The 25,342-nt window shown below is 35.7% G+C and overlaps 2 protein-coding genes, 1 non-coding gene and 1 pseudogene across 4 annotated transcripts; 1 reads left to right on the forward strand and 3 right to left on the reverse strand.

Annotated features, from left to right (window-relative positions):
* Positions 1-1,013: 1,013 nt before the first annotated feature.
* Positions 1,014-3,496, forward strand: LOC133312859 (malate dehydrogenase 2, peroxisomal-like; annotated as a pseudogene).
* A 37-nt stretch (positions 3,497-3,533) lies between these two features.
* On the reverse strand, positions 3,534-5,419 carry LOC133312832 (protein TUNICAMYCIN INDUCED 1). The gene is made up of 3 exons (XM_061514105.1): positions 5,254-5,419; positions 4,835-5,164; positions 3,534-4,494 (listed from the first exon to the last, which is right to left on the reverse strand). The coding sequence occupies exons 1-3, from the start codon at positions 5,353-5,355 to the stop codon at positions 3,673-3,675; spliced, it is 1,254 nt and encodes a 417-aa protein (XP_061370089.1). The 5' UTR covers positions 5,356-5,419; the 3' UTR covers positions 3,534-3,672.
* Positions 5,420-5,733: 314 nt separating this feature from the next.
* On the reverse strand, positions 5,734-5,807 carry TRNAV-AAC (transfer RNA valine (anticodon AAC)). Its single transcript has one exon. It is a non-coding gene; the product is annotated as a tRNA-Val (tRNA).
* Positions 5,808-10,190: 4,383 nt separating this feature from the next.
* On the reverse strand, positions 10,191-13,469 carry LOC133312865 (transcription factor bHLH25-like). Of its 2 annotated transcripts, none has more exons than XM_061514140.1 (5): positions 13,293-13,469; positions 12,948-12,996; positions 12,100-12,645; positions 11,271-11,642; positions 10,191-10,698 (listed from the first exon to the last, which is right to left on the reverse strand). In XM_061514140.1, exons 2-5 carry the CDS (start codon positions 12,981-12,983, stop codon positions 10,624-10,626), a joined length of 1,029 nt encoding a protein of 342 aa, XP_061370124.1. In that variant the 5' UTR covers positions 12,984-12,996; positions 13,293-13,469; the 3' UTR covers positions 10,191-10,623. The 2 variants fall into 2 exon arrangements, with proteins under 2 accessions (XP_061370124.1, XP_061370125.1); XM_061514141.1 differs by having other exon boundaries at positions 12,948-13,011.
* Positions 13,470-25,342: the final 11,873 nt, after the last annotated feature.

The raw sequence follows: 25,342 nt of genomic DNA on the forward strand, positions 1-25,342 counted from the left end.
AAGGGTGCAAAAACTTATTAGCATGAGAATAGTTTTTCACTTACACTAAATACCAGTGTTTAAAAACCCGTCCCAGACATCGACCCGGTCGAGGTCAGGGGTCATGGAGTCACGGGTTCAACAGGGGGTCACTATGCTGACCCGGTTTTATATATTAAAAAAATATAAATATATATATCATATATAAAAATATTAAAAAAACAAATCACCAATCATCAAAGATTCAAAATATACTTAACATAATTCACTAAATACAACCACAAGTCAATATTATACAACCTAACTAAAGTATCAAGATACCAAAGTACAAAACATATATTCTAATAGGATCAATACGCTGAACCGGTTCTGCTTCTTTGGAGAAGATCCCTGACAAAGGAAAATTTAAAGGAAATAAGAATGAGTTTTTGATTTCCATCGACGACCGTAAGGATTTCATTTGAATAGATAAAATTCTTAACTTTTCTAGAAGATTCACGTCGGCGAGGTGTGAAGATTGAAGACATATAGGTCGTTGGGAGAGAAGAGAACGATTAGATTTAGGTTTGCAAGCATTTTTGTTTTATTTTTTTAATAAAACGAAGTTGTTTTATGGAGTTTTTTTAAAAAAAAAAAACATGCAGTGACCCCCTTTGACCTCTCTGACCCGGGAGTCAATGAAATCCGGTTGAGTTTCGGGGGTCGGAGGGGTCGATGTGCATATAGGGTACAACTTGTGACCCCAACTATCAGAGGGGAGGGGTTAGGGTTGACTCGGGTCAACCCGGGAGCGGGGTGGGGTTTTAAAACACTGCTAAATACCATCAAATACTGCTATATATATTTTACCAAACAAAATCCTTTTTTTTGTTTTTGTATATTAACTTACAATTATTCAAAATGTTAATAGTAGTATTATTTTTAATCAAATGGTGTTAGCCTATCTCTTTGAATTAATTTGTCCCCCGCATTTGTTTTTAAGTTTGTGATCATAGTCTCTTCCTTCATCTGTATCCATCTGTTGCAGCATAGAAATGGAAGTTAATGCAGAAGCAAAAATGCGCATTGCAGGAATCTCAGCTCATCTTCTGCCTTCAAAATTCGAGGTTTCTTCCTTTGGTTTGCTTTAGTTTGAACACTACTAGTTCAAAATTCAAAGCTTTTCATTCAAAGAGTCATGTAAAAATCAAAACCAGAAGTTGAATATTCATCTTTTTTCATTTCAAAATTTCCAGAGAATGCTGCTTGATCGTGTTTAATTGACATGATATCTTCCTTGCTTTGCTGACATTTGAACCGACTACTTTCTGCTCTTCATCTTTATGAAGTTGTGAAGTACCCTGGTGTCACAGCTGATGCCAGTCACATGGACACTGGTGTAGTGGTAATTTTTCTTAAATCATGTTGCAATTGATTATCAACTAATTGCGTAATAAAATTTGAGTCTAGCTCCAACTCTTTCGTATTAGTTTTTTTATTTTTTGTTTAAGAAGAAAAAAATGGGTCGCTAGAAATCATTTTATATCAAAAATTGAACTATGTTTTGCTACTTTATATGTTCACATTATGAAATGTTAATGAGTTTCTAGGTGCATGGCTTCCTGGGGCAGTCACAGCTTGAGTGTGTGTGTGTGTGTGGGGGGGGGGGGAAGCCTGAAATGACAAGGGATGATTTGTTCAAAATAAATGCTGGAATTGTGAAGACCCTTTGTGGAGGAATTGCCAAGTTCTGACCCAATACTGTTGTGAACTTGATTAGTAATCCAGTGAATTCCACTGTTACAATTGCTGCAGACGTTTTCAAGAAAGCTTGTACATAATTTAAAGCGACTACTGTACTGGGTGTTACAACCCTCAATGTTGCAAGGGCGAACACTTTTGTGGTAAGCATTGATCATAACTGTTGTTACCTTTCTGTTCTCCATATTGATAACAAGCTTTATATTCAAACCGCCTACGATTCATAATTGAATTTCCTTCCTGCTGTGTTGCAAACTTAAATATGCAGAAGGAGACTAATAGCCTAAGAATATAATCAAACTCTTGCAGCTATAACTAACGAGTAATAACATGAAATCCTCCATTTTAAGTTAATTGTTTGACTAAAGTAGTTAATTTGAATAGTTTTGAGAAATATATCAATTATAATAATGGTTGAACAGAACAGATATTTCACGTTGTGTGATCTATATACGTAACTGTTTTGGTGGAATTGTAAAAGAAAAGTGTTACTCAACTGTTTTTCTTGCAGGCAGAGGTACTCGGAGTTGATCCAAGAGAAGTTGATGTTCCAGTGGTGGGAGGTCATGCAGGAGTCACACACAATATTGCCTCTATTGTCAAGGTATTGTACAAAGTCCGTCCTTAAATTTAAAATACATTATATCGTAGAACCAGCCATTTAACCTTCTTCAAACTTGGTTACATACAGGTTTAGCCTCCCAGTAGTTTCGCTGCATCCAAAGTGGTGGAACACAAGTAGTTGATGTGATGTCATACAAATCAATTAGCTGAAAATATGACTGAAGTAGAAGGAATGGTAGCAAGAAATAGATTTGGATATTTAAGCAAGACTTGTTGACTGTTGATACATTAATAATTAATAATTCACTCCTCTCCCTTCTAATTGATTTCTACAATGAACATGTTTAATGTCAAAGTTTTTATGCTTCCTCTTTTTTTGTTAAATCGGCATATCCCCTGTAATATTTTATTAGAGAAAATATTATTTGATACTACAACTGTCAGATACGTAATCCCCTGTAATATTAATCTGCTAAAATAATATCACTCGGATTCCATATGCACCAATTACCCTTCTCATTAAACAGTGATGTACCCTTCACAGTACCAATCTTGCTAAAGGGAAGATGTTCAAACTTCAAACATTGTCATCAAATGAAACTTGCTACTGGACGTCTATTAATATATATTCTCTCCTGAGCATCCTTTTTTTCATATCCATGAAAGATTGGCAAAATATGTTAACAAAATCTTAATCCCGTTATCTTAATCCCGTTAATTTCTAGTCGTGATTGATTTATAATAATTCAATGAAGATCATTCATATTACATGCCAAAGCCGGGGCCGGTTCTGCAACACTATCAATGGTTAATCGCTTATCTTCTTATCTCTACAATAGCTAGCATTATTAATTGAATCCCTTCTACTCCCAGTGGACAGACTAACTAATTGAAGTCTCTTGATTATGTAGGCATATGGAGCTGCCAATTTTACCAACTCATGCCTCCCTGGTCTGAAAGGAGAAGCTGGGGTGGTGGAGTGTGCTTTTGTTGCTTCTCAGGTGCCAATTTTCAAATCATGAATTTTCTTATATAAGTTCTTCATGTTCTGTTTCAGATCTCTTTTAGAGTGGCTGATGTCTTTAATAGGTCACACAGCTTCCCTTCTTTGCAATCAAGGTACGTCTTTGTCGAGGTGGAGCAGAAGAGATATCAATTGGGTCCACAGAATGAATATGAAAGGTATGATAATATACATCCAGCTTTTAGCTAATTTCATTTTTGAAAATAGTAAACAACATACTTTCCGCATAAAAAACAACTTTCTCATTACTTGGCATTTTTACAAGTTTCTTGAACATCGTATACATATATCAAAAGTAAAACAAGAATATCTTCTCTCCTCTACAATTCCTTTTGGTAATTACAAAATCAAACCCTTTCCACAAATTACAAGGTGAAGGGGGCGGGCGGAGGGTGAACTAAAGGCATCTTTGACATGGTCACATTCCCAGTCAGCATATTAGGCGCCACAGTATCCTCCACAACTACAGGGTTTACAGGCACGACTCTCTCTGCTATGACTTTATCACCATCAACCTTAGCCAGCACCTCAAAATGCAACCTCACCGTCTCAGGTTTAGTCCTCCACGCAGGGAAACCCTCCAAACTAAACCCATCTCCTTCCTTGAGCTTCTTCTCTGCCTGGAATCCTATCTTTACAAATGTCTGGGCTGAAACATCCGCTTTCAACAACCTGAAGGAACCTTTCTTGTTTGCCCTAGGACCTAGCACAGAGGATAGCAGTTTCTCAAAACCCAACAAGTTGGCATTTGATCCATTAAGGGAAGCAAGAGGCCATAGTGTAGTAAACTGAGTTGGAGTAAGGAGTGTAGGGGCTTCATCCTGGAGATCAACCGTAGACAGGGCCTCAATTGCTTTGGTCTTTGACGGGGATGATAATTCGACAAGACCAGGTGCAAGACGCTTGAGCTTCAACCTGCTATCAGAGGTTGGCGTTGAGGAAGGGGCTGCAAGTGATGTAGGACCAACAATGCGGAGCGAGAGGAGGGAAGCATCCTGTGTACGAGAAGCATGTCGGAGCTGCTCAGCCAAGGTTAGAAGGCCAGCAGCAAATCCATTCTGAGTTCGGTTTAAGGGAAGGGGGAGATCAAGGGGTTGGCGAAGACTAACTGATCTTGCACCTTTGACAGTGACCACAGCACCATCAGCCAAAATCACTTTCTTTAACACACCAGCATCCACATCATGCTACAAAACGAAATCAACATCATGTCAATCAAGATGGTAGAGTACAATTCACTTTAACATTATCCAAATCCAAATATACTCTAATGATCCCTGCCCAATACAGAAGAAGACCACCTAACTACATAGACCTTTCATCATTTCACCTAGATAAAGAATGACACCAGTCACACCACCACAATTCTTAATTCTTAAAACTCCCAACAGATGAAAGAAATTAGGGTTTTAATGTTAACTATAAAAAGGTTCTAATTCAAATTCTAGCTGGACAGAACCAAATTATATACACAATGGTTAATTAATTAAATTGAAGTGGACCATACAAAGAAATCAAGAGACTTACAGGGAGAGAGAGCCTCATGTCCTTTGCATCCTGAACCCAGAGCTCCATAGGTCCAGCAAGCTGGAAAGGAGCCAAAACGGGCAACCCATTACCGGAAACCGGTTTCGGAACCAACCCGTTTTGGTCGTCGACCCGGAAAATTGGAAGATCAACGTAGTCCCAGCGGTTGACATCTTCAAGGAGCTTGAAGGGAATAACCTTTTGATCAATCTCAAGGTCGAATTGGTACTCCAATGAATGCCCCACCTGAGCCTCTCTAGGATCAAACTCCGTAATCTTGAAATCTTCGGGTGAAAACCCTAATCCTTCGACAATCGATTCCTTCAAATCCTACATACACAATACCATAAACATAAATAATCAGAACCACAAAAAAAAAAAAAAAAAAAAAGTAAAAGGAGAAGTTAAAAGGGACGTACATAAAAAGCCTTGGGGTTGATGACGGAAGCGAGGGAAGAATGAAGAAGAAGAAGAAGAAGGAAAGCGAGAGGGACGATCCCAAAGCGAAGAAGCGAATTCATGGCGTAACAGACAATAATGATACAGAATTTGGAAACACCAAAGCGATTGATGTATGAATGAATACAATGGCGATTGTGCGTGCGTGTGTCTTTTCACGTTTGGTTTTAACATGCGTTTGGATTCTACGGGGGTAGAGGAATCTTCTAGTACTGATGACGTGGACAAATGAGAATCGAGAAAGTTATTTGAGGAGGAATGTGATTGGGTGGGGATTCGTGGTGTGGAGCCATGTGACAAAACTGACAATATTTTCGTATGGGTTTTTCGGATAACGCGGCTTTGATCTCGGCGTCCCCGTGCCATTTTCGTAATTGCCCGCCACAACGTCGTTTTGTTACTCCTTCGGAAAAACTTGGAAACAAGAGTTTAATAAAATTTGGCGTCGTCCGGATTCGAACCGGAGACCTTCAGTGTGTTAGACTGCCGTGATAATCAACTACACCACGACACCTTGATGCATTGGGAAATGCCATCTCATTTACAGTGAAACGTATATTACATGTGCATAATTTTTTTTTTTTCCTTTTTCAAATCGAAGTGAAGTTATCTTGCATAAATGTAAAGTTAATCAGATTCTTGTTAAAAAAATTCAGTTACTTTGGGTTTATTTGATTGTATTCTTTTTTTATTTATTTATTTATAAAAAAACAGTTTTATAGAATAGAATAGTAAATGAAATATGTATTTTCTGTATTTTTTGTTTTGAGAGTTAAAAGTCAAAATATAAAACAAAAATAACTCAGATATATTTTCTAAATTTGATTCTAATAACAATAAAACAGTTATAATTTTTTATTTTTTTTTATTTTACAAAATATGTCTTATCAAATAAGTTTTTTTTTCTGAAAATTTAAAATTATTTTTCAAAACAGAATTCAAAGAAGCCCTTTATCTTGTATTTGAGTTTTCAGAATATATGTTTTGAGTTCATTTAAGTTATAATTGGTTTCAAAAGTTTTGTAGATTTTGCTTAAAAATTCTATAACTTCCTTGAACAAGAACTAAATATAACATAATAAAGTTTGAGAGAGGCCCATTTAGTTAATTCTAATGGAGTTAACCAAGTCCTCGACAACAAAGCCATCCTAGAAAGTTCAATGTTATTGTCACGAGTAAATTGATTAATAGAGGAATCAGGAAGCATTTTTGTTCATGGATAAAGAAAAGGAATACATTTCCACACAAAAAAAGAAAAGGAAAGGATACACGGATAATAGATTGGAGTTCACATGAAAGATGGACCTGTATTAGGAAACCGAAGGGTATATGAAGAGGGTTTGGGAAATTAGACTTCAATATTTTGGTGAAGGAAGGAGGTCCCAACATGCCAAGAGTGGGTACAAATCCTTTTCTCCGAAGCTAGTTGGAACCCAGTTAAAAAAAAGCTATCCATTTATAAAACTGTTGGAGCTTCCAGGACCAATCATCTCTCTGAACTGATCACTCCACAACCTCGTTTCTCCGACTAAGCTCAAGGTTAAATAAAAAAATTCACAAGACCCACAAGTTGTTGGTTTAGTGGCAACTTAATTATTAGATTTCAAGATTTGACCTACTCAAAAGATAATAAATTAAATTTCTGAAAGTCGCAATTCCAAAAGAAAGTAGAAAAATTCAAATCTAAAACCAAATTAGTGAGGATTTATAAAAACTTTGGACATTAGTTGATATATATTAAAAAAATCGTAAGGCCCAATAGCTAATATTCAGCCAACAAGAGTTTTTTACTTACAATGACGCCCATTATTTAAGTAAGGCCCATTTGAAAGTGATTATTTTTATGTGCGAGGCAGTGGCCCAGTGTCTCCTGTTATCGCATGCTGTCAGGGAAAGCAAGAGTATTTATTTATCATAACCTATTTATTTAGAGAAAATATTTTTTTCTTTTAAAGGAGAAAATATTTTCCTATTTATTTATCATCACATTTAATGACCTCAATTATTACGAAATTAAATTTTTAGTTATCAGATAACAGTCGTAATAAGACCACAATCTTTTGTGGGGACTGAGATTATAAGGAAATCTCACAAGGATTGAGCTTAGATAAATTACAAGATTATAGATATGACATCTAATGAAGGCTAAACAACTGCAATATTTCAAGCTGGCATTGCAAGTTTTCTTGATTGTCCATATCCAGTTGTTAATTTTATATCCTTTTGTCCGCGTTATGTAATTGTCCGGTGGCATTACATGCCAAGTGCCATCCCTCTTCATTTAATTCATATTTTAATAAAGGGTAAATCAAAAGTTATGTTACATAATTGTCCTACACATACAATTAAGAAAAGAGAGGAGAGAGAAGAAAAGAGAGAGAAAAATTAAGGAATGGAACCCACATAAAATAGTGTGTGTAGAAAAATTATCTTATATCATGTAACTTAACAAATATAAAACCCTTTAATAAAACCCATAATTAAAACATAGAAGGGGAAGTCGAGGCCACCTCAAGCTACAAGGAGTATCCCCTACCCAAATTTAGGGATGTACATGAGTCGAATCGAATTGAATTTTTTGAAGAACCTAAACGAATTGGTTTAAATGGTTCTGTTTGGTTCAAAATCGATCCTGTTCGGTTTGAAAACAATTATGTTCAGTTGGAACCAGTTCGGGTCGACCCTATTCTTAAAAAGAAAAGAAAAGAAAAATTAAAAACTGAAGAAACAAAGTAATAAAAATCAGTTCGGTTCGGTTCAAAATAGTTCGGTTCAATTCGAAAACGGTTCGGTTCATAAACTAGTTATTTAAAAACCAGTTCGGTTCATGAACTTATTTTTAAAAACCAGTTATTTTAAGTGCAGTTCACAGTTCGGTTCAATTTTTTTGGTTATTTTGCATATCCCTACCCAAATTTAAATGTATTCTCATATTTAGCTTATTTGGTTAAACATAACTACTATCCTTTAGTGATCGCAAGTTCGTGTTTTTGAAGATGTAGTTGTACTAAATCTTTGATAGGTAGAATTTTGTTTGTCCGTACGATTAATATTTCTCATGTTGTAAGATGTAATATCAAGGGCGCTGATAAGGGCGGGAAGTGATCGCCGATGCGAAAGAGATGAGCTACAGATAAGGAGCGACTCCTGACAGGCTTCCAGCGGGAGGGATATATGAATGAATCGAATTAATACCTGAACAAGAGCGATCCAGAGACTGTGTATGCAGTGGCGAAGCCGGTGAGACATTTTCGCCGGTGCCAAAAAATTTAGCCAGTGCCAAGATAGCTAGGATTATATAGCTACGTCCAAAATGTGACTAATTTTCAAAAAATTTGAAACGTGGTTTACTACATTTATTTTGTTACGCTTGAAACGTGGCTAAATTAGACAATGCTAAAGTACCTGTGGGCACCAACGTAGCTCTGTCACAATGTGTATGTATAAGAATGTACAGTTGAAGATAGCTATATACTACCTATACAAATAAGATGTATCTATTTTTCGGTAGCCCATAAGTTAAGAACTCAATAGTTATGCTATGTTGACATAGCTATGTTATTCTTATATAGACCAGGGAGGTCACGCCCCTGTTGGGCGTGTCTCTCTACAATGGGTCACACCCCATGTGGGCGTATCTCTCTCTTAGGTCACGCCTCATATGAGCGTGTCTCTCTACAATGGGTCACGCCCCATGTGGGTATGTTTGACTTCTATATCTGCATAAATAGTTTCAAAACGACTACATTTGCGTAATTATTTATTAAAAAAATAATATTTAAATTTTTTTGCCCTACTTTATTGCAACCAATTATAATTAGATTACGAGAGGTTATAAATTATTCTAATGGAAAACACTTGTGATTATAAATATGGAAATTTGATTAAAAAGAAAGAAAGAAAATTTGATTTATTAATTTATGAACATCCGATCCAAGCATTTAGAGGCGGTTTTAATCACCTCAATTTCCTAAAATAACCGCCTCTGCATACCTTAGTCGATGTTACATTTGAAGTTTTGTTGGCACAAGAGGTAAGGATGCTTAGAAAAGTCAGTATCTAAATTTTCGTTGAGTGTAATGTATATTTTGTGGGATTTATATTCTTGTATCAAACTTCAAAGATGGGATTATTTGATATTAGGATATCTCACATGCCAATATAAGAACCCTACAAAAAGTTTTATAATTGAACGTCTAGTAAAGTCTCATATATAGACCGGCATTTGTGGTCGATGTGGCAATTGTTGTAGAACAATTTCCTCGTTGTCCAGGTTCAAATGCCGGTAGAAGAACATAAAAAGTCTCATATATAGTACGTATATGAACTCAGGAACATTTTTTAATTATGTGCAAACGAACTCTTTTTTTTTTCCTTCTTTTGTTTTTTTTTTTTTTTTGTATGATCGTATGAACTTTTTCCTTTTGTGAAAATGCACATATGATTGTACTAGATGCCCGAAGTTTCCAATGATCTTGTCATAATCTCTTTCCATTATTTTCCAGAATTCTCAGAAGTAGATATTGGCCAATATGACTGATTATACGAAGAACCATTTACCAGTAACTGTCGGAAATCAATTCCTGAACTTCATACATTCACAAAATCAGGATATCAAATTAATATATCAATATTTTCTTCTTTAGAGTAAAAAATGAATTTAACTAAAGTAATTTGTTTACAGTGCAATATTAATGAAACATAAAAAACATGAACTTTGAATCTTTTTACCAGCAATTCCTAAAGCAACCAAAAAGAAAAAAAGGAAAAAAAAATTCTTCCTTCCTTGAGGGGTGAGGGTGTGAGAAAATATATCCTTGGGTTAAATTATTCCATTACTATCAATTGTTGACCAAACTTTTACAAGCACAATTTTTTCCACCAAAAAAAAAAAAGAAGCAGCTCAAGACCACTAAGAAAAATAATAAGTTACTCAACAAAGGCTTATTAGTCAAAAAATTTAGGTAAGAAAAGGACAGAAAACGAGTAGAGTTGAACTTCAACCTCCTGCCAAAACAGCCCTAAGAAGCACTACATTAACTCGTGAAACAGGAGGGTGATAGTTAATAACACGGTCAACAAGTTGACCATGCAAAAAGAAAATATATGACTAGAAAAACCCTCCTGCAAAATGAACCTGTCCGAGCATAGATGGTTTCATTAAGATGGCAGACATTACATGCAGGCCTTGTAAATAGAATTATTACTGAAAAGAACATAAACTTGAAACTGTAATATAGCTTATTGCACTACTATACTTCTGAAGCTTTTGGGGAAGATCGATAGATTCTGTATAACGTGGTAGTCAACTAAATAAATATGAAACTTCTTCACATGAAAGATGAATAAGCTGAGCGTAGGTTTCTCACAAGATCCTTCACTTTCATGCAAAATTCCGTATCCATCTGCAAATTGCAAAAATAATTCCCTTATTGATAAAAAAAAAACTACAATTATTGTAGAAAATGATAAACAACTGAGCATTTAGTATCATCAACATATATAGTCAACACTTAAATTTGTTTATTATTTGCTGGTATATATGGAACTTAATTCAATATATATATATATATATATATATATATATATATATATATGGGCTTAACATTTCTGCAGCTGATACAGAAAAGTGAGCCTCACAGCTTTTTTTTTTTTAAAAAAAAAAAAACAGGATCCGGAAGCGGATCCTGGCTTGCTGTAGGTGCAGCGGCTGCAGAAATCATTTTGCCTATATATATATAGGGTAAACATTTTTGCAGCTACTTTAGATAAATTTATCTACAGTTATGCTTTATAACTGTGTTCTCCCGAAAGAAAATAGTTATAAATAAGTAGCTGTAGATAAACTTATCTAAAGTGGTTGCAGAAATATATATATATATATATATATATATATATATATATATATATATATATATATATATTCGGTCTGTGTGATATTGCTTCTTTCAGCCAATAGAATAGGAACAGAAATTACCTGAGCAATAATGGTTATATCAAGGGCAAAACTCCCAAATGTCAAGGCACTGGTATTGATGACTTTTAGATGGAGTTTCTCAATTTCGCTGATTGTTTTTTCTACAACTCCTTTATTCTTCTCACAGTGTACTCTTATGAGGACATTTCTTTCACAAAATCGTGCTTCAATTTCAGGTAGTGCCTCGTCAAATGTACCACCAGCAGCATCCGAAGAACAGTCTTCAGCATCATTAGATATTTGAGATTTCTTCACAATTACCACAGATTCCACAGTTTTCTTCCTCTTCTGTTCCTCCTCAAGAGCACTCACTTTCTCTTGCATTTGCTTCAAGTACTTGATAGCATCTCCAAGAACTGAAGCCTTGTCCATCTGTTAGTAGGAAATTGAAAAATGAGACCGATGTATATCCAATGTAAAGTTAAATTGACATTGTAGCTGTCCACAACTGCCCCCATCCCCCATACAAAAATAAAGGTTTAAATTCTTTAAAGATGGTTTTAGATTAAAAGTAGCCTGCAGGATGAAGTAAGAAGAAATCAATATTATAAAGCTTGATAAGTAATTGTCGAGAAATATAATATAAAACTATTGATATAATCTCACTTAACAAGTTAAGTTTTTGACGCGTTACAGAAATATAATAGTGACCTTCCCGTAACAATTTAAGCTATTGAGTTGAATTGATTTTTTACATCGATAAATTTCTATATGTTAATTAGTTGGTAGTTCATCTCTGAATACTCCAACATATGTTCAATTTATAACAAGACAGAAGCAGTAAACTCGGAATTATAATGACAAAAAGCACATCAATAATATTTGATACCTTCTTTAGGCCCGGAACAAGAGCAGATAGAGCAATGAACCGCTGGCTGAGCTTCTCTCGCCGCTTCCTTTCAGCTATTATGTGGTCATGGTGTTGAGAAAGTTTAGGACGTGTCCCAGTCTTTTTGGCCTCGTGGCAAGTTTTGAAGACATAGTTTTGATTCTCCAAGGTTCCTTGAGAGATCAACATGTCTGCAGGAGTAGTGTAATCCATTTTAGGACACACCATCTCCACCTTAGGCTTCACTAGTCCCAGTTGACTTGTGTAATTCAAATCAACAAATGAAAGAAGATTTGAACAAGAATCAAATTGCGTCTCTGATGTCTGAGGACTTTTGTTGTGATTCCAGCTGTTGTTTTTGAGCTGTTTTGCGGGTCTTTCAATTCCAGTGGGTGAAGTTTCCATGGAAGTTTTGGGGTTGAAGTTTGGGTCATTAGAGAATGAATATTTTTGCAAAGTCTCTCCTAAAGTAGCAGATGTTAAGCTAGAAGTGTCAATAGAGCTTAAGTGCCACTGATGGAGAAAGTTAGGATCCTCTATTATCCCCTGCTAAATCAGAAAACGTTATATATACTCACTATGCAAAACATTCACAAGGTTCATAGAAATTTCATCAACGAAGCTCTAGCCAGAAAGATTCAAGTATATCCATATTTCACCTATTAATTAAATATTTGCCTTGTTTCTCAACCAAATGCCAGAATTTAAATCTCCATGTGTTAAATGGTTCCAAAATAAAGTTAGTCACTGTCAATGTACTAAATGATCCACTATGAACTTGCAGAGTATAAATTTATCTACCTTTGTTTCAAGAATAATTATTTACAAGAGATATATATATATCTTACCAGTTCAGTTAACCCTCTGGTTGATGAAATCTCCATATCTAAACTCCTCCTGCAATCAAAACAGCTGAAGACAATAAATATCCCGGAAGAGAAGTCAGAAGCAAAAATCTAATGAGTTTTGGTATTTAAATGTCATCTAGCTGATGATAGTAATGATTGTTAAAGTGGCCATTACTCAAAATACATGGAAGAAGAAAATTAGCCACACACCCAAATTAACCACAACACCCCACATATGCATATATAATTATATCTCAACTGAACTGAGAATGATTCTTTGGAACTTGCATTCGTGTACGATAAAGATCTTAATGAACATTGTTCTAAGATGGAGAAGAAGCTTACTGATCAATAGATATATATGGCACAGCTTTCAACGTTGTTGGTCACCCCGGTAGACACTGCTTATATATTTCGTTGTTGTAACATTTTTTGTCCACTCGACCTCACTGTATCCAAACTTAGAGCAGTAGCACTTTGATGCTCACGGGTTTATAATTATGTGAACTGGCCTAGACACAACAATATAGAACCCTATCTTTCAATGAAGAATAATAGACTTAACCCATTTTATATTTTAGAGAGCCTATTTCAAGCTGACAAATTAATACCTCCACCAATTGTTTGTTTTGTGGACTTTGGCGGTGTTCTTCACCAACTAGACATTGAAATTTTGATCAAGGGTTTGCAAATCAAAGGACCATTCTTCAGCATGTGGTCCCTGATCAGCCCTGTCTCAATCCTCACTCAAGGTTATTTGCCTAACTCCCTTTTACCCTTTTGTACATTTTTTTTTACTAAGTTATTTTCTTATATATCCTTCCTTTTCAATTTCTCATTTGAAAATCTTAACCAATAAGCAAACAACAAGAGCTTATCATACAACCCATTAGCAATTTTTTTTAAAAAAATAGTGCAATAATGCAAGCATATGTTTGTGATATTGTGAGTTGATATTTGCAATCAATTACCAGTTGGTAAGTTGTCAATTTCCAAATATGAGTGATAAGCTTGGTTTTAAAGGAGAGTCCCCTCCTTCCCATTTTTTTTTGGTGAAATACTGAGTTTCCATTGACTCGAGAAATTTTTGGCCAATTCCCAAAGGGCACGTGTGGTGGAGAAAAACTTACGATTCAGTGATAGTGTGGCCCCTCCAACCGGCATATTAAAGAGTCCACAAAATAATCAAATGCATATTCTACGTTGCAGGGGTGATACTTTTGTCGTTTGCTAAGAAGTGAGAACAGATGTAAATTAATCAATAATTCGGCAAATAAATAGTACTGCTGTAATGATCAAAGAGTATAATATAATGGGAAAAGCTCATCGAATATCAATCTCTACATTGATTAAGTAAGGGTATATCTAGACTTAAGACTTTTCAAATAATTCTTCCATTGACTCGAATCCTATCCTAGAAACTCGGAGATATTGTGGCCAGCTGATCCTGATTCCAGTGGGAATGGTCGAGCCCAGTTTTGGACATGATTTCGCTGTTGTGTGCTGGAATTCTACAAATCCTACAATACATGGACTTAATTAGTCTCTTTAATGTGGCGGTTCCCACCTTTTAAAAATGAAAAGAAAAATTGAAAATGATAGCTTGCTAATTTCAAAATATTTAACTAACACATTCCAAGTCTAAAAGTAATATTTTGTTTTTTGTTAGCACGTCCAAAGTGACTGTTCACATGAGTTGTTCATTTCATTTAACTTGTTTCAAAATAATCATACCATCTAAGTATCCATTAACAACTTCAAACATCAATATTGTGAGGTTGTTCAAAGGGAATGAATATTGTGTAGTTTATTAAAAAATACAATAAATCTGAATCTGTTATGAACTAAATCCATATCCTAATCATATCTCCAATTAAAGATTAATAGGGTATATACAAAGAATAACTTAAGAAAATTTCAACAACACAATACAGAAGGAATCAAGAGATAAGATCCCTTGATCCCATCAACAAGACAGATATCATACTAACTGAGAGATCTCATCAACCCAAGCACAAGAGGTAACTTCTATAAATATAAGGCTAAAGGTCACAGTACACAATTTTTGACCTATTTATTATTATTGTCAATACTGTGCACACACTCACATCTTAGCTACATGCCTATTGATAGTACGTAGTGATTGGAGTATCAGCTAAGCCAATCGGATATCTATCTTCTAGATATCTCTGAGCATATACTCTAGAGATATTCTGTTCATTAGTACCGAACAGAACCATGTAAACATTTAACTTCTAGATTGTGAATTGCACATTCTGCTGTTTAAAAAAAGTGCAGAGGATCCTAAACCTTGTTCCAAATATAGGATATATTTCTTTATTCATTTTTTATTTGGGTTTCGTAACACGGACAGTGTAACGAATTTCTTAAAAGTTATGTAGAAAGCAATTACACAACCTGATCAAAGAAGCTGAAGACAACTTCATTCCACTGGATCCAAGAATCGGGGACAATTGACAACGCAACTAATGGTCTAATGCCATCGATCGAATCAAATTGCTTTTAATCAAATATTTTCCATCAAATATCATTTAATTTAATCCATGGTCCACGTTATCTACAAATTCGAAATTCAATCAAATAATTGCCATCAAATACCAACCCTGTTTCCGAGTTCTCATCATGATTCACAATATAAAAGCACCACATCCATATACTAATAAAAAATAGTGCGTGCTTTCCTGGCCTTGTAGTCCTATATATTTGTTAAAGAAAGCCTAACTGTGCGCTTGATCAATCAACACATAACTTGTATAGTTGGACATAGTTGTTTAAACATCAATTACTAATTAATTAACATATGATACATTGCTTTCAAGATCAAAAACAAGATATGTATGTCAGAATTACGACAGGAGTAGATTGGAGCTACGCCGGCATTTGCCAAAAAATAACATTTTGTTCGATGTTCTCATTATTATTTCTCTTGTACAAATTTATCTGAAATTCACTCAATTTGGGTAACTCAATTTTTAAATTGAATTAAATAATTTTTTCATTATACAGAAATTTATATTTTTATTATTATTCTTAATACATGTTAAAATTAATCTTTAATTAAAATCTAATATTTTACAAATAATCTTGCAAAAATAATTGGAATGTGCTCTCCGACGGAACTTGCATGAGCATTGCATGGAATTATAGCTCAGATCAATAAATAAGGTCAGGTTCCAACTTACCCGAGCATGTACCTTTTTTGGGCGAGGGAACGGTGTCATAGCATGATAATGAAGCGTAATGTACTTTTCTTATCAAGTCACATTGGAAGCAATAATATAGAATTTTGAAACTCTAGTACAATTTGTATGTACATTTCAAAGTAAACATTTATCTTCCATCGTCCAACCAGCATCTAATATTCTAAAGGAAATTCATTATTTGCTAAGTTTGTTTACGTGTCGTTTTTTTTTCACTCTCAGCTTTGTATTCATACTACAAAATATTTAAAATCTTTCCTTCTTCGATAAAAAATAAATAAAAATATATTAAATAAAATTGAATTTGTAATTAAATTCAATTGAAAAAATATGTTAACAATTGTTAGTGGCAGACAACTCATTTAATGTCTCGCTACTTTCTGAAATCTTGATTTTGAATTTTGAATTTGAATTTTGAATTTTGAATTTTGAATTTGAATTTGAATTTTAAAGGGTGAGAAAATATGTCAACAATTGTTGGTGGTAGACAGCTCATTTATTATTCCATTACTTTTTTGTTAAAAAATTATCATTAAAAAAAAAATATTTTGTAAAAAATGCAAATATTTTGTGTATAAATAGGATATGTGTTATTGGTTTTTTCATTTGGTAATTAACTGTTGTGCACAGATTTCTTCTCTTATTTATGTGTTTATCTTCTTCATCTTATCAGATTGTTGTTCTATCACATGAACATGTAATATTTTTGCTTTTTTTTTTTGCAGCTTTGTTGTAGAACAAAACTGACGGGATGATTTGGAATCACTAGGATATTGCTTTTGTACTTCCTCAGAGGAAGGTATGACATTCTTCTCTATCTGTTTTTCTTCTATAAGTATTTTCTCCATAATCTAATATCATGAATGAATGAAATGATATAATAAAATGTCTTAACTTTAAAGTATACAACGACCAATGGCATAATGCGTAGATCATCCCAGCCTTTTGGTAAGTTCTGTCTTTTTCTCTCCTGTGTGTTATATGTGCTTTTTGAGCACCATCTCAAAATTCAACACGGTAAAAAAAATTTCTTTATCTTAAAGTTCTTCTATTTTCTATCTTTAATGTCTGCAAGAGCAAGATGATTTTTCCCTTCTATTCTTCCTATCCGTACATAATTTGTTTCGCATTGTTGTTGATGTTCTTTAATTTATGTCTGTTCTTGACATATATGCTTATCATGACGATGGGAGTGATGAGTTAGATATGAATGATACTACTTTGACCTCATAAAACCATCTTCTATTTCTTCAAAGAATGTTGAAGTGTGTCAGATGCTAGACCAGTGCAACCCAGCAACATAGTTTCAAAGCAATTTTTCTTTTAGGAATTTTTTACTTTAATTATCAATATTAATTTATACTTCTACTTTTTTAATTTTGTTTGTGCCCATTGTATAAGTGCCTAGCCTAATTCAATTTAGTTAGGCATTGAAAAGCTCTGTTTTATATGCTCATGTTGAGAATATGAACTAGAAGAGAAATTGATAGCTCTTCAATTCCAAAATATAATACAGGCATATGAAGTTTTTTATCTTCTAATTAAATTTATCATAATTAGCCTTGAAATCAATATCCTTTACAAAAAATGAATATTATTGATTTTTTTTTTAAATTTTTTTTTTGAAAACATAATAATAATAATAATACAAAAGGGTAAAAGAATTTCGTACAAATAATTTAAAAAAAACTAATTATCATAAACATTTTTAAAAATTAATTTTAAAAGTAATTTCCTGAAAGTGGACTGGGCAGGGTCGAGCTTGGATTATATTTTTAAAATTTAAATTCTAAATTTGACTCAAACAAAAACTAACAAATTTAAACTTTAAATTTTAATATCTGATTAAAAAGGATTTCGAGCGTCTAATTTAAAAACAAAATATTTACAGTTTTTTGAACGCTTGGTTTGTATTTTTAAAATCTAAATTCTAAATTTGACTCAAACAAAAACTAACTAATTTAAACTTTAAAATTTAATATGTCTTTAAAAAGGATAAAAATGATTTCGAGCGTCTAATTTAAAAAAAAAATATTTACTGTTTTTTGAACGCTTGGTTTGTATTTTTAAAATTTAAATTCTAAATTTGACTCAAACAAAAATTAACAAATTTAAACTTTAAATTTTAGTATCTTTTTAAAAAGGATAAAAAGGATTTTGAGCTTCTAATTTAAAAACAAAATATTTACTATTTTTTGAACGTTTGGTTTGTATTTTTAAAATTTAAATTCTAAATTTGACTCAAACAAAAACTAACTAATTTAAACTTTAAATTTTAATATCTATTTAAAAAGGATAAAATGGATTTCGAGCGTCTAATTTAAAAACAAAATATTCACTGTTTTTTGAACGATTGGTTTGTATTTTTAAAATTTAAATTCTAAATTTGACTAAAACAAAAACTAACTAATTTAAACTTTAAATTTTAATATCTGTTTAAAAAGGATAAAAAGGATTTCAAACGTCTAATTTAAAAACAAAAATCTTATTGTTTTTTGATCGTCTAATTTTAAAATCTCACTACTTTCTACATTGGAATTTTCAAATTAATAATAACTCATTGCTTTCTGAAATATTTATTTTAAATTTTGAATTTCATTTAAATTTAAATTTTTAATTTTAAACTTTGTAATGTTGGAAAAATATTTGGACAATTTATTGTGGCAGACAGCTAATTTATTATCCCATTACTTTCTACATGGGTAACTGTTAACTATATCAATGCTGCATAAAAAAAACTATTTTGTTAGAAAATAATCATTAAAAAAACGAAAATATTTTGTAAAAAAATGCAAATATTTTGTGCATAAATAGGATATGTGTTATTGGATTTTTTATTTGTTAATGAGTTTTTGTGCACATATTTTTTCTCTTATCTATGTGTTTATCTTCTTCATCTTCTCAAATGGTTTTCTATCACATGAATATATAATATTTTTGCTTTTTTTTTTTTTTGCAGCTTTGTTGTAGAACAAAACTTACGGGATGATTTAGAATCATTGGGATATTGCTTTTGTACTTCCTCAGAGGAAGGTATAACATTCTTCTCTATCTGTTTTTCTTCTACAAGTATTTTCTCCATAATCTAATATCTTGAATGAATGAAATGATATAATAAAATGTCTTAACTTTAAAGTATACAACGTGCAATGGCATAATGCGTAGATCATCCCAGCCTTTTGGTAAGTTCTGTCTTTTTCTCTCCTGTGTGTTATCTGTGCTTTTTGAGAACCATCTCAAAATTTAACACGGTAAAAATTTCTCCTTTATCTTAAAGTTCTTCTATTTTCTATCTTTAATGTCTGCAAGAGCAAGATGAGTTTTCCCTTCTATTCTTCCTCTCTGTACATATTATTTCGCATTGTTTTTTATGTTCTTTAATTTATGTCTGTTCTTGACAGATATGCTTACCGTGACGATGGGAGTGATGAGTTGGATAGGAATAATACTACTTTCACCCTCATAAAACCATCTTCTATTTCTTCAAAGAATGTTGAAGTGTGTTGTAACACCCCGTGTATACCCGATAATGTTATCATACTATCGTATTAAGCTGCGCTTAATTAAAAATTGCGGAATATCTTTTTTTCCCAATTATGACGTCATTATACTTAGCCAAGTAGATTACTTAATCAATTTCATAAAAACAATGCATGTATGTAAATTGCAAGACAACTAACTGAAATACCTCAATATAAAATATAAAGTGAGTATCTATGTCACGACATTACACCACGTAAACCGGACAATAATCCTGATACATTATTACAACTCCAACTAAAACAAGACATAACAAGTCTACGTGGCATGGACAATCTCCATGATCACCAAATCAACAGCATAAACGACAGAGTCTCAACAAGATAATCCAAAATCATAAAATGAAGCTAAAAGCATAAAAGCAGCAAGCATATCCAGCATCCAACATGTCAGCATATAATATCATCAATATCTAACTCAGCTCCGGCCTCCTGCCGCTTGGGGCCTCAACCCCCACATTACCTGATCCTGAAATAAGCATTCCCCAAACGTGGGGTGAGATCTCTAAACTAGAAATTTCAGTAACACAAGGGGTCCTCAAGGATCTTCCACCCCAAGCTCACTTACATGTGCAATATAAGTTCGAAAAGCAGTAATATCAATATCAGTTCCAAAATTATGCAGTGCAACATGTATTCATGCCATGTGTGTTATAACTATTCTACTGGCCAGAGAAATGCAAGAATACGTCTATCACCTACATGTAGTACAAGGAACACCGCTTGCACCTCACCCACAGCCTCACCGTGTTGTATGTACCACCTACTCAGGCTTACCGTATAGGTGGAACACCACATGCATATCATAAAGAAACTAGCATATAATAGCCCAATAGCATTTCCAAAACATCAAAAGCATGTAACACAACATGCATATAACCATACCCCCACGGGACATGGTAGAACCACAACATGGCTAAACCGAGGACACGAAAGCTTACCTTGCAAGCTAGCTATCCAAGCCAAGAGTCCACAATCTCAAAGCCCAAACACAATAGTATCACAATCTGTTATGGACCAATAATACATCATTAATCAAACTCTACAAGCATACACTCAAAGACAACGTCTTTCCTTTACGTTTTACGTCTTAAGGCTTCTAACAAAGCCACAAGCCCTTAATCACATGATTCTGACTTAGTTCATTAATTACAGAAGTTCAACTTCATCAATTTAGGATCTACAAACCACCAATAGCCTATTGTACACACAGCACAGCTACTGCTCTACGAAATCCCAGAATATCCGGATATTCCTCGGGGCATATCCAGATATCTCACTGTACATATCCGGATATCAATATCCGGATATCCAGATCCCCATATCCGGATATCCCGATTCCCATATCCGGATATCTCACGATCAGATATCCGGATATTTCATGACAAAATGCAGTTTCTGCATTTCGTGAAGATATCCTTCCAAGGTTGGGTTTTTACCGATTAAAGACACTAAAACATGCATTTCTAGGTGTGTTAGACATTACCCAACATTAGGTTATCATCTTTTAACCAATACATGCATCAAGGTTCCATTTTTAAGCTCAAAGATTCAAGATTAAATGTTGAACCACTCACCCAAGCTTCAAACAGAAAATAGGGATGCTCTTGGGGCTCCCCACCAACACCAAAGGTTCTCACTTAGTTCCCAACACGAAAAATGGAGACAAAGGTGGGTTCTTGCACTCAAAGATCACTCCTTGGATCACCATGTGCCATGACAAAAGCTCCACCAACCAAAGTCAGCCTCAAAACCTCACACACAGCAGCCGAAAAACCACTGAAGAACACCCTCACTCCTCAGTCACCCACAATGATGCCTCTCACTCACACCAAGTGTTTAGGATGATGAAACAACCAAGAAATGGGTTCAAGGTTGAGTTTTTGTCAAGAACAAGAGAAGAAAGAAATGGAAAAATGCACACACACAAGCTGACCAGCCTCTCTCACGTAGGAATGAAGGAGTCTAGGGTTTTGTGCCCATAATAAGAGTATTTATAGCTCACTCACACTTAAACACGCATTATTAAATTTAATTTCTACGCTTAGCATTTTAATCCCAATCTTTGGATTCTTAACCTACTCAATTTTACATGAATTATCATATTTTTATAATATTTTTCGGAGCACCTTTCCGGTACGCGCTTTTCATAGCCAGTATCAGTTTCTGGCACCAGCTCTCATTATTTTAACTTGAAACTCGTTTTAAAAGTCATATATATTATTCTAGGAATTATCATACACTTATTATAATTTTCTGGGATACTTATTCGGTACGCATTTATACCGACTAGCAGAACCGGTATCTGCACTTTTCTTCCGAAAAATGACTTTCAGCATTCTTAATCACTTATCATAATTATTAAAGCCTCTTAATAATTATTAGGGTCAATTATGGAATTATTTCCTAATTTAACATAATTAATCAGTTAAATTCCTTATTTAACGGTGCAGGTTCTTACATTCACCCCACCTTTTTAGGATTTTGTCCTCAAAATCAGAAAACATACCTGTCTCGAAACTCGGGATACTGCCGGAGAAGCTCGTCCTCACGCTCCCAAGTACACTCCTCAGGAGTTCTTCCGGTCCATTGCACTTTGACCATCAGAATGATCTTGCTCCTCAGCTGCTTCTCGCCACGATCGAGAATCTTGAGTGATCCGACGGGAGTCTTTAGGTTCTCCCGAACCTCCACATCATCAGGTTGTACCACGTGCGACAGATATGCTATGTACTTCCAAAGCTGAGACACGTGAAACACGTCGTGGATGTTGGCCAAGTTCGGAGGCAAGGCAAGCCGGTAGGCAACTGGTCCTGCTCTACCAATGATCTGGTATGGCCCAATATATCGCGGGCTCAGCTTCCTCACTCCGAGTGCCCGACCAACACCGGTGACAGGTGAAAGTCTCACAAACACGTGCTCACCCTCACTGAACTCCAGTGGACGATGCTTGACATCATAGTAGCTATTCTGGCGATTCTGCGCCTGCTGGGTGGTATCTTGGACAAAGTCCAAGCCAAAAAGCTCCTTGTCCCCAACCTCAGACCAACAAGTAGGAGTCCGACACATCCTACCATACAGTGCTTCGTAGGGCGCCATGCCCAGGCTAGCATGAAAGCTGTTGTTGTAAGAAAACTCAACCAACGGAAGGTACCTATCCCATGCCGGGCCCTGCTCCAACGTGCAAGCTCGCAACATGTCCTCCAAGGTCCGGATGGTCCTCTCAGTCTGTCCATCAGTCTGAGGGTGATAGGCGGTACTCAATCTCAACTGCGTACCAAAAGCCTTCTCCAGTGCCTCCCAGAACCGAGATGTGAACTTCGGGTCCCTATCACTGATGATACTCTTGGGCACCCCGTGAAGCCTCACAATCTCGCGAACATAAAGCTTGGCCAACTGCTCTGTAGTGAAGCTCACCTTCACTGGAAGAAAATGGGCAGACTTCGTCAGTCTGTCCACAATGACCCAGATAGAGTCACAACCCGCCTAAGTCTTTGGCAATCCCACCACGAAGTCCATGGAAATACCTTCCCACTTCCATTGTGGTACTTCAAGAGGTTGAAGTTCACTAGACGGCCTCTGATGTTCAATCTTCACCTTCTGACAAACCAAACACTTGGACACAAAGACAGCAACATCTTTCTTCATGCCTGTCCACCAGAAGTTCTTCTTCAGGTCTTGATACATCTTAGTAGCACCAGGGTGGATAGAAAACTGGCCCTTATGGGCCTCTGCCATAACCTCTTCGGTCAACGGACCTCGAGGAACCACGATCCTCTGCTGAAACAAAAGAAGTCCATCATCATTCCAAGACACACCGTCTTGGTTCTTCACATAATCCAGACACTCTCTCTGAACTTGTGCCTCTTTGATATTTTCTAACAGCTCATTCACGACGTCTGCTGCTTCTATCTCGAGAAGTATACCCTTATGCGGAGCAGTCACTGCCAGGTTTTGGAACTTCTCAATCACGTCAAAGTTACCAAGTAACAAACTGGATGAGCTCCCGGCTCAAAGCATCAGCTTCCACATTGGCCTTGCCAGGATGGTACTTCAACTCAAAGTCGTAATCCTTTATAAACTCCATCCATCTTCTCTGCCTCATGTTCAGCTCCTTCTGGTCGAAAAGATACTTCAGACTTTTGTGGTCACTGAACACCACGAACTTCAAACCAAAAAGATAATGCCTCCAAATCTTGAAAGCAAACACAATAACAGCCAACTCTAAATCATGAGTAGGGTAGTTCTCCTCATGAGGTTTCAGCTGCCTCGTAGCATAAGAAATCACCTTGCCCAACTGCATCAACACACAACTTAGCCCCTTCCCGGAGGCGTCGATGTAAAGCTCAATCTCAAGCGCAGGATCAGGAAGGACCAACACAGGTGCAATAATCAGTCTCTCCTTCAACTCCTGAAAGCATTCCTCACACTCGTGAGTCTAGACAAATGGAGTCTCATTCCGAGTAAGGCGATTCATAGGGAGAACCATCGTGGAGAAACCCTTGATGAACCTCCGATAGTAACCTGCCAAACCCAGAAAGCTCATCACTTCCGTAACTGTCTTGGGCCTCTCCCAATCCAGTACGGCCTCGATCTTGTTCGGATCCACTACAACTCCTTCAGCACATGCAGAACAATCCTCAGATGCTCCACATGCTCCTCCTCCGTCTTGGAGTAAATCAAAATATCGTCAATGAAGACGATCACAAACTGATCCAGGTACGGCTGGAAAATCCGGTTCATGTAATCCATGAACACAGCAAGTGCATTGGTGAGTCCAAACAGAATCACCAAATACTCAAAGTGACCGTATCTCGAACGAAATACGATCTTAGGGACATCATCCGGCTTCACCCGAATCTGATGGTATCTGGACCGGAGATCAATCTTAGAATACACGCAAGCACCCCTAAGCTGATCCAACAGATCATCAATCCGAGGAAGGGGATACTTGTTCTTGATTGTCACCTTGTTCAGCTGCCTGTAGTCGGTGCACAATCACATTGTCCCTTCCTTCTTCTTCACAAAGATGACCGATGCTCCCCAAGGAGACACACTCGGTCGAATGAAGTCTTTTGCTGAAAGATCCTCAATATGCTTCTTCTGCTCTGTCAGCTCCGGTGGCGACATCTGGTATGGAGCTAATGAAATAGGCCCCACACCAGGCAACAGATCAATGGAGAACTCTATCTCCCTCTGTGGCAGAAACTCACGAATCTCCTCAGGAAACACCTCGAGGAATTCCCTCACCATAGGAATGCCAGTGATATCCTCCTGTGTCCCACTCACCAAACCTCCCAATATGACATATCCAAATGCCCCAACTCTCAAGGCTTTCCTAGCCTGCAGCAACGAAATGTACAGCGAGGAACTAGTTGTGGAATCACACGGAGACATCACCACACGCTTGGCACAACAATCAATCAATGCATAATTCTTGGACAACCAATCCATGCCCAGAATAATTTCCAAGTTGGCCATCGGCAATCCTATCAGATCTACCGAAAAGTCACGGCCATCCCACTGAAACGCTACATCGCGATGTACAGTGGTAGAATCACACTTTTCTCCGGTGGCGGTGGTCACCCACAACGGTGGAGAAAGCACAGACATGGGCAACTCAAGCCCCACAGCA

The sequence above is a fragment of the Gastrolobium bilobum genome, unplaced genomic scaffold, assembly GCF_033153095.1.
Source record: "Gastrolobium bilobum isolate Gb01-03AN ecotype WA unplaced genomic scaffold, APGP_CSIRO_Gbil_v1 utg12574, whole genome shotgun sequence".
NCBI classification, from domain to species: Eukaryota; Viridiplantae; Streptophyta; class Magnoliopsida; order Fabales; family Fabaceae; genus Gastrolobium; species Gastrolobium bilobum.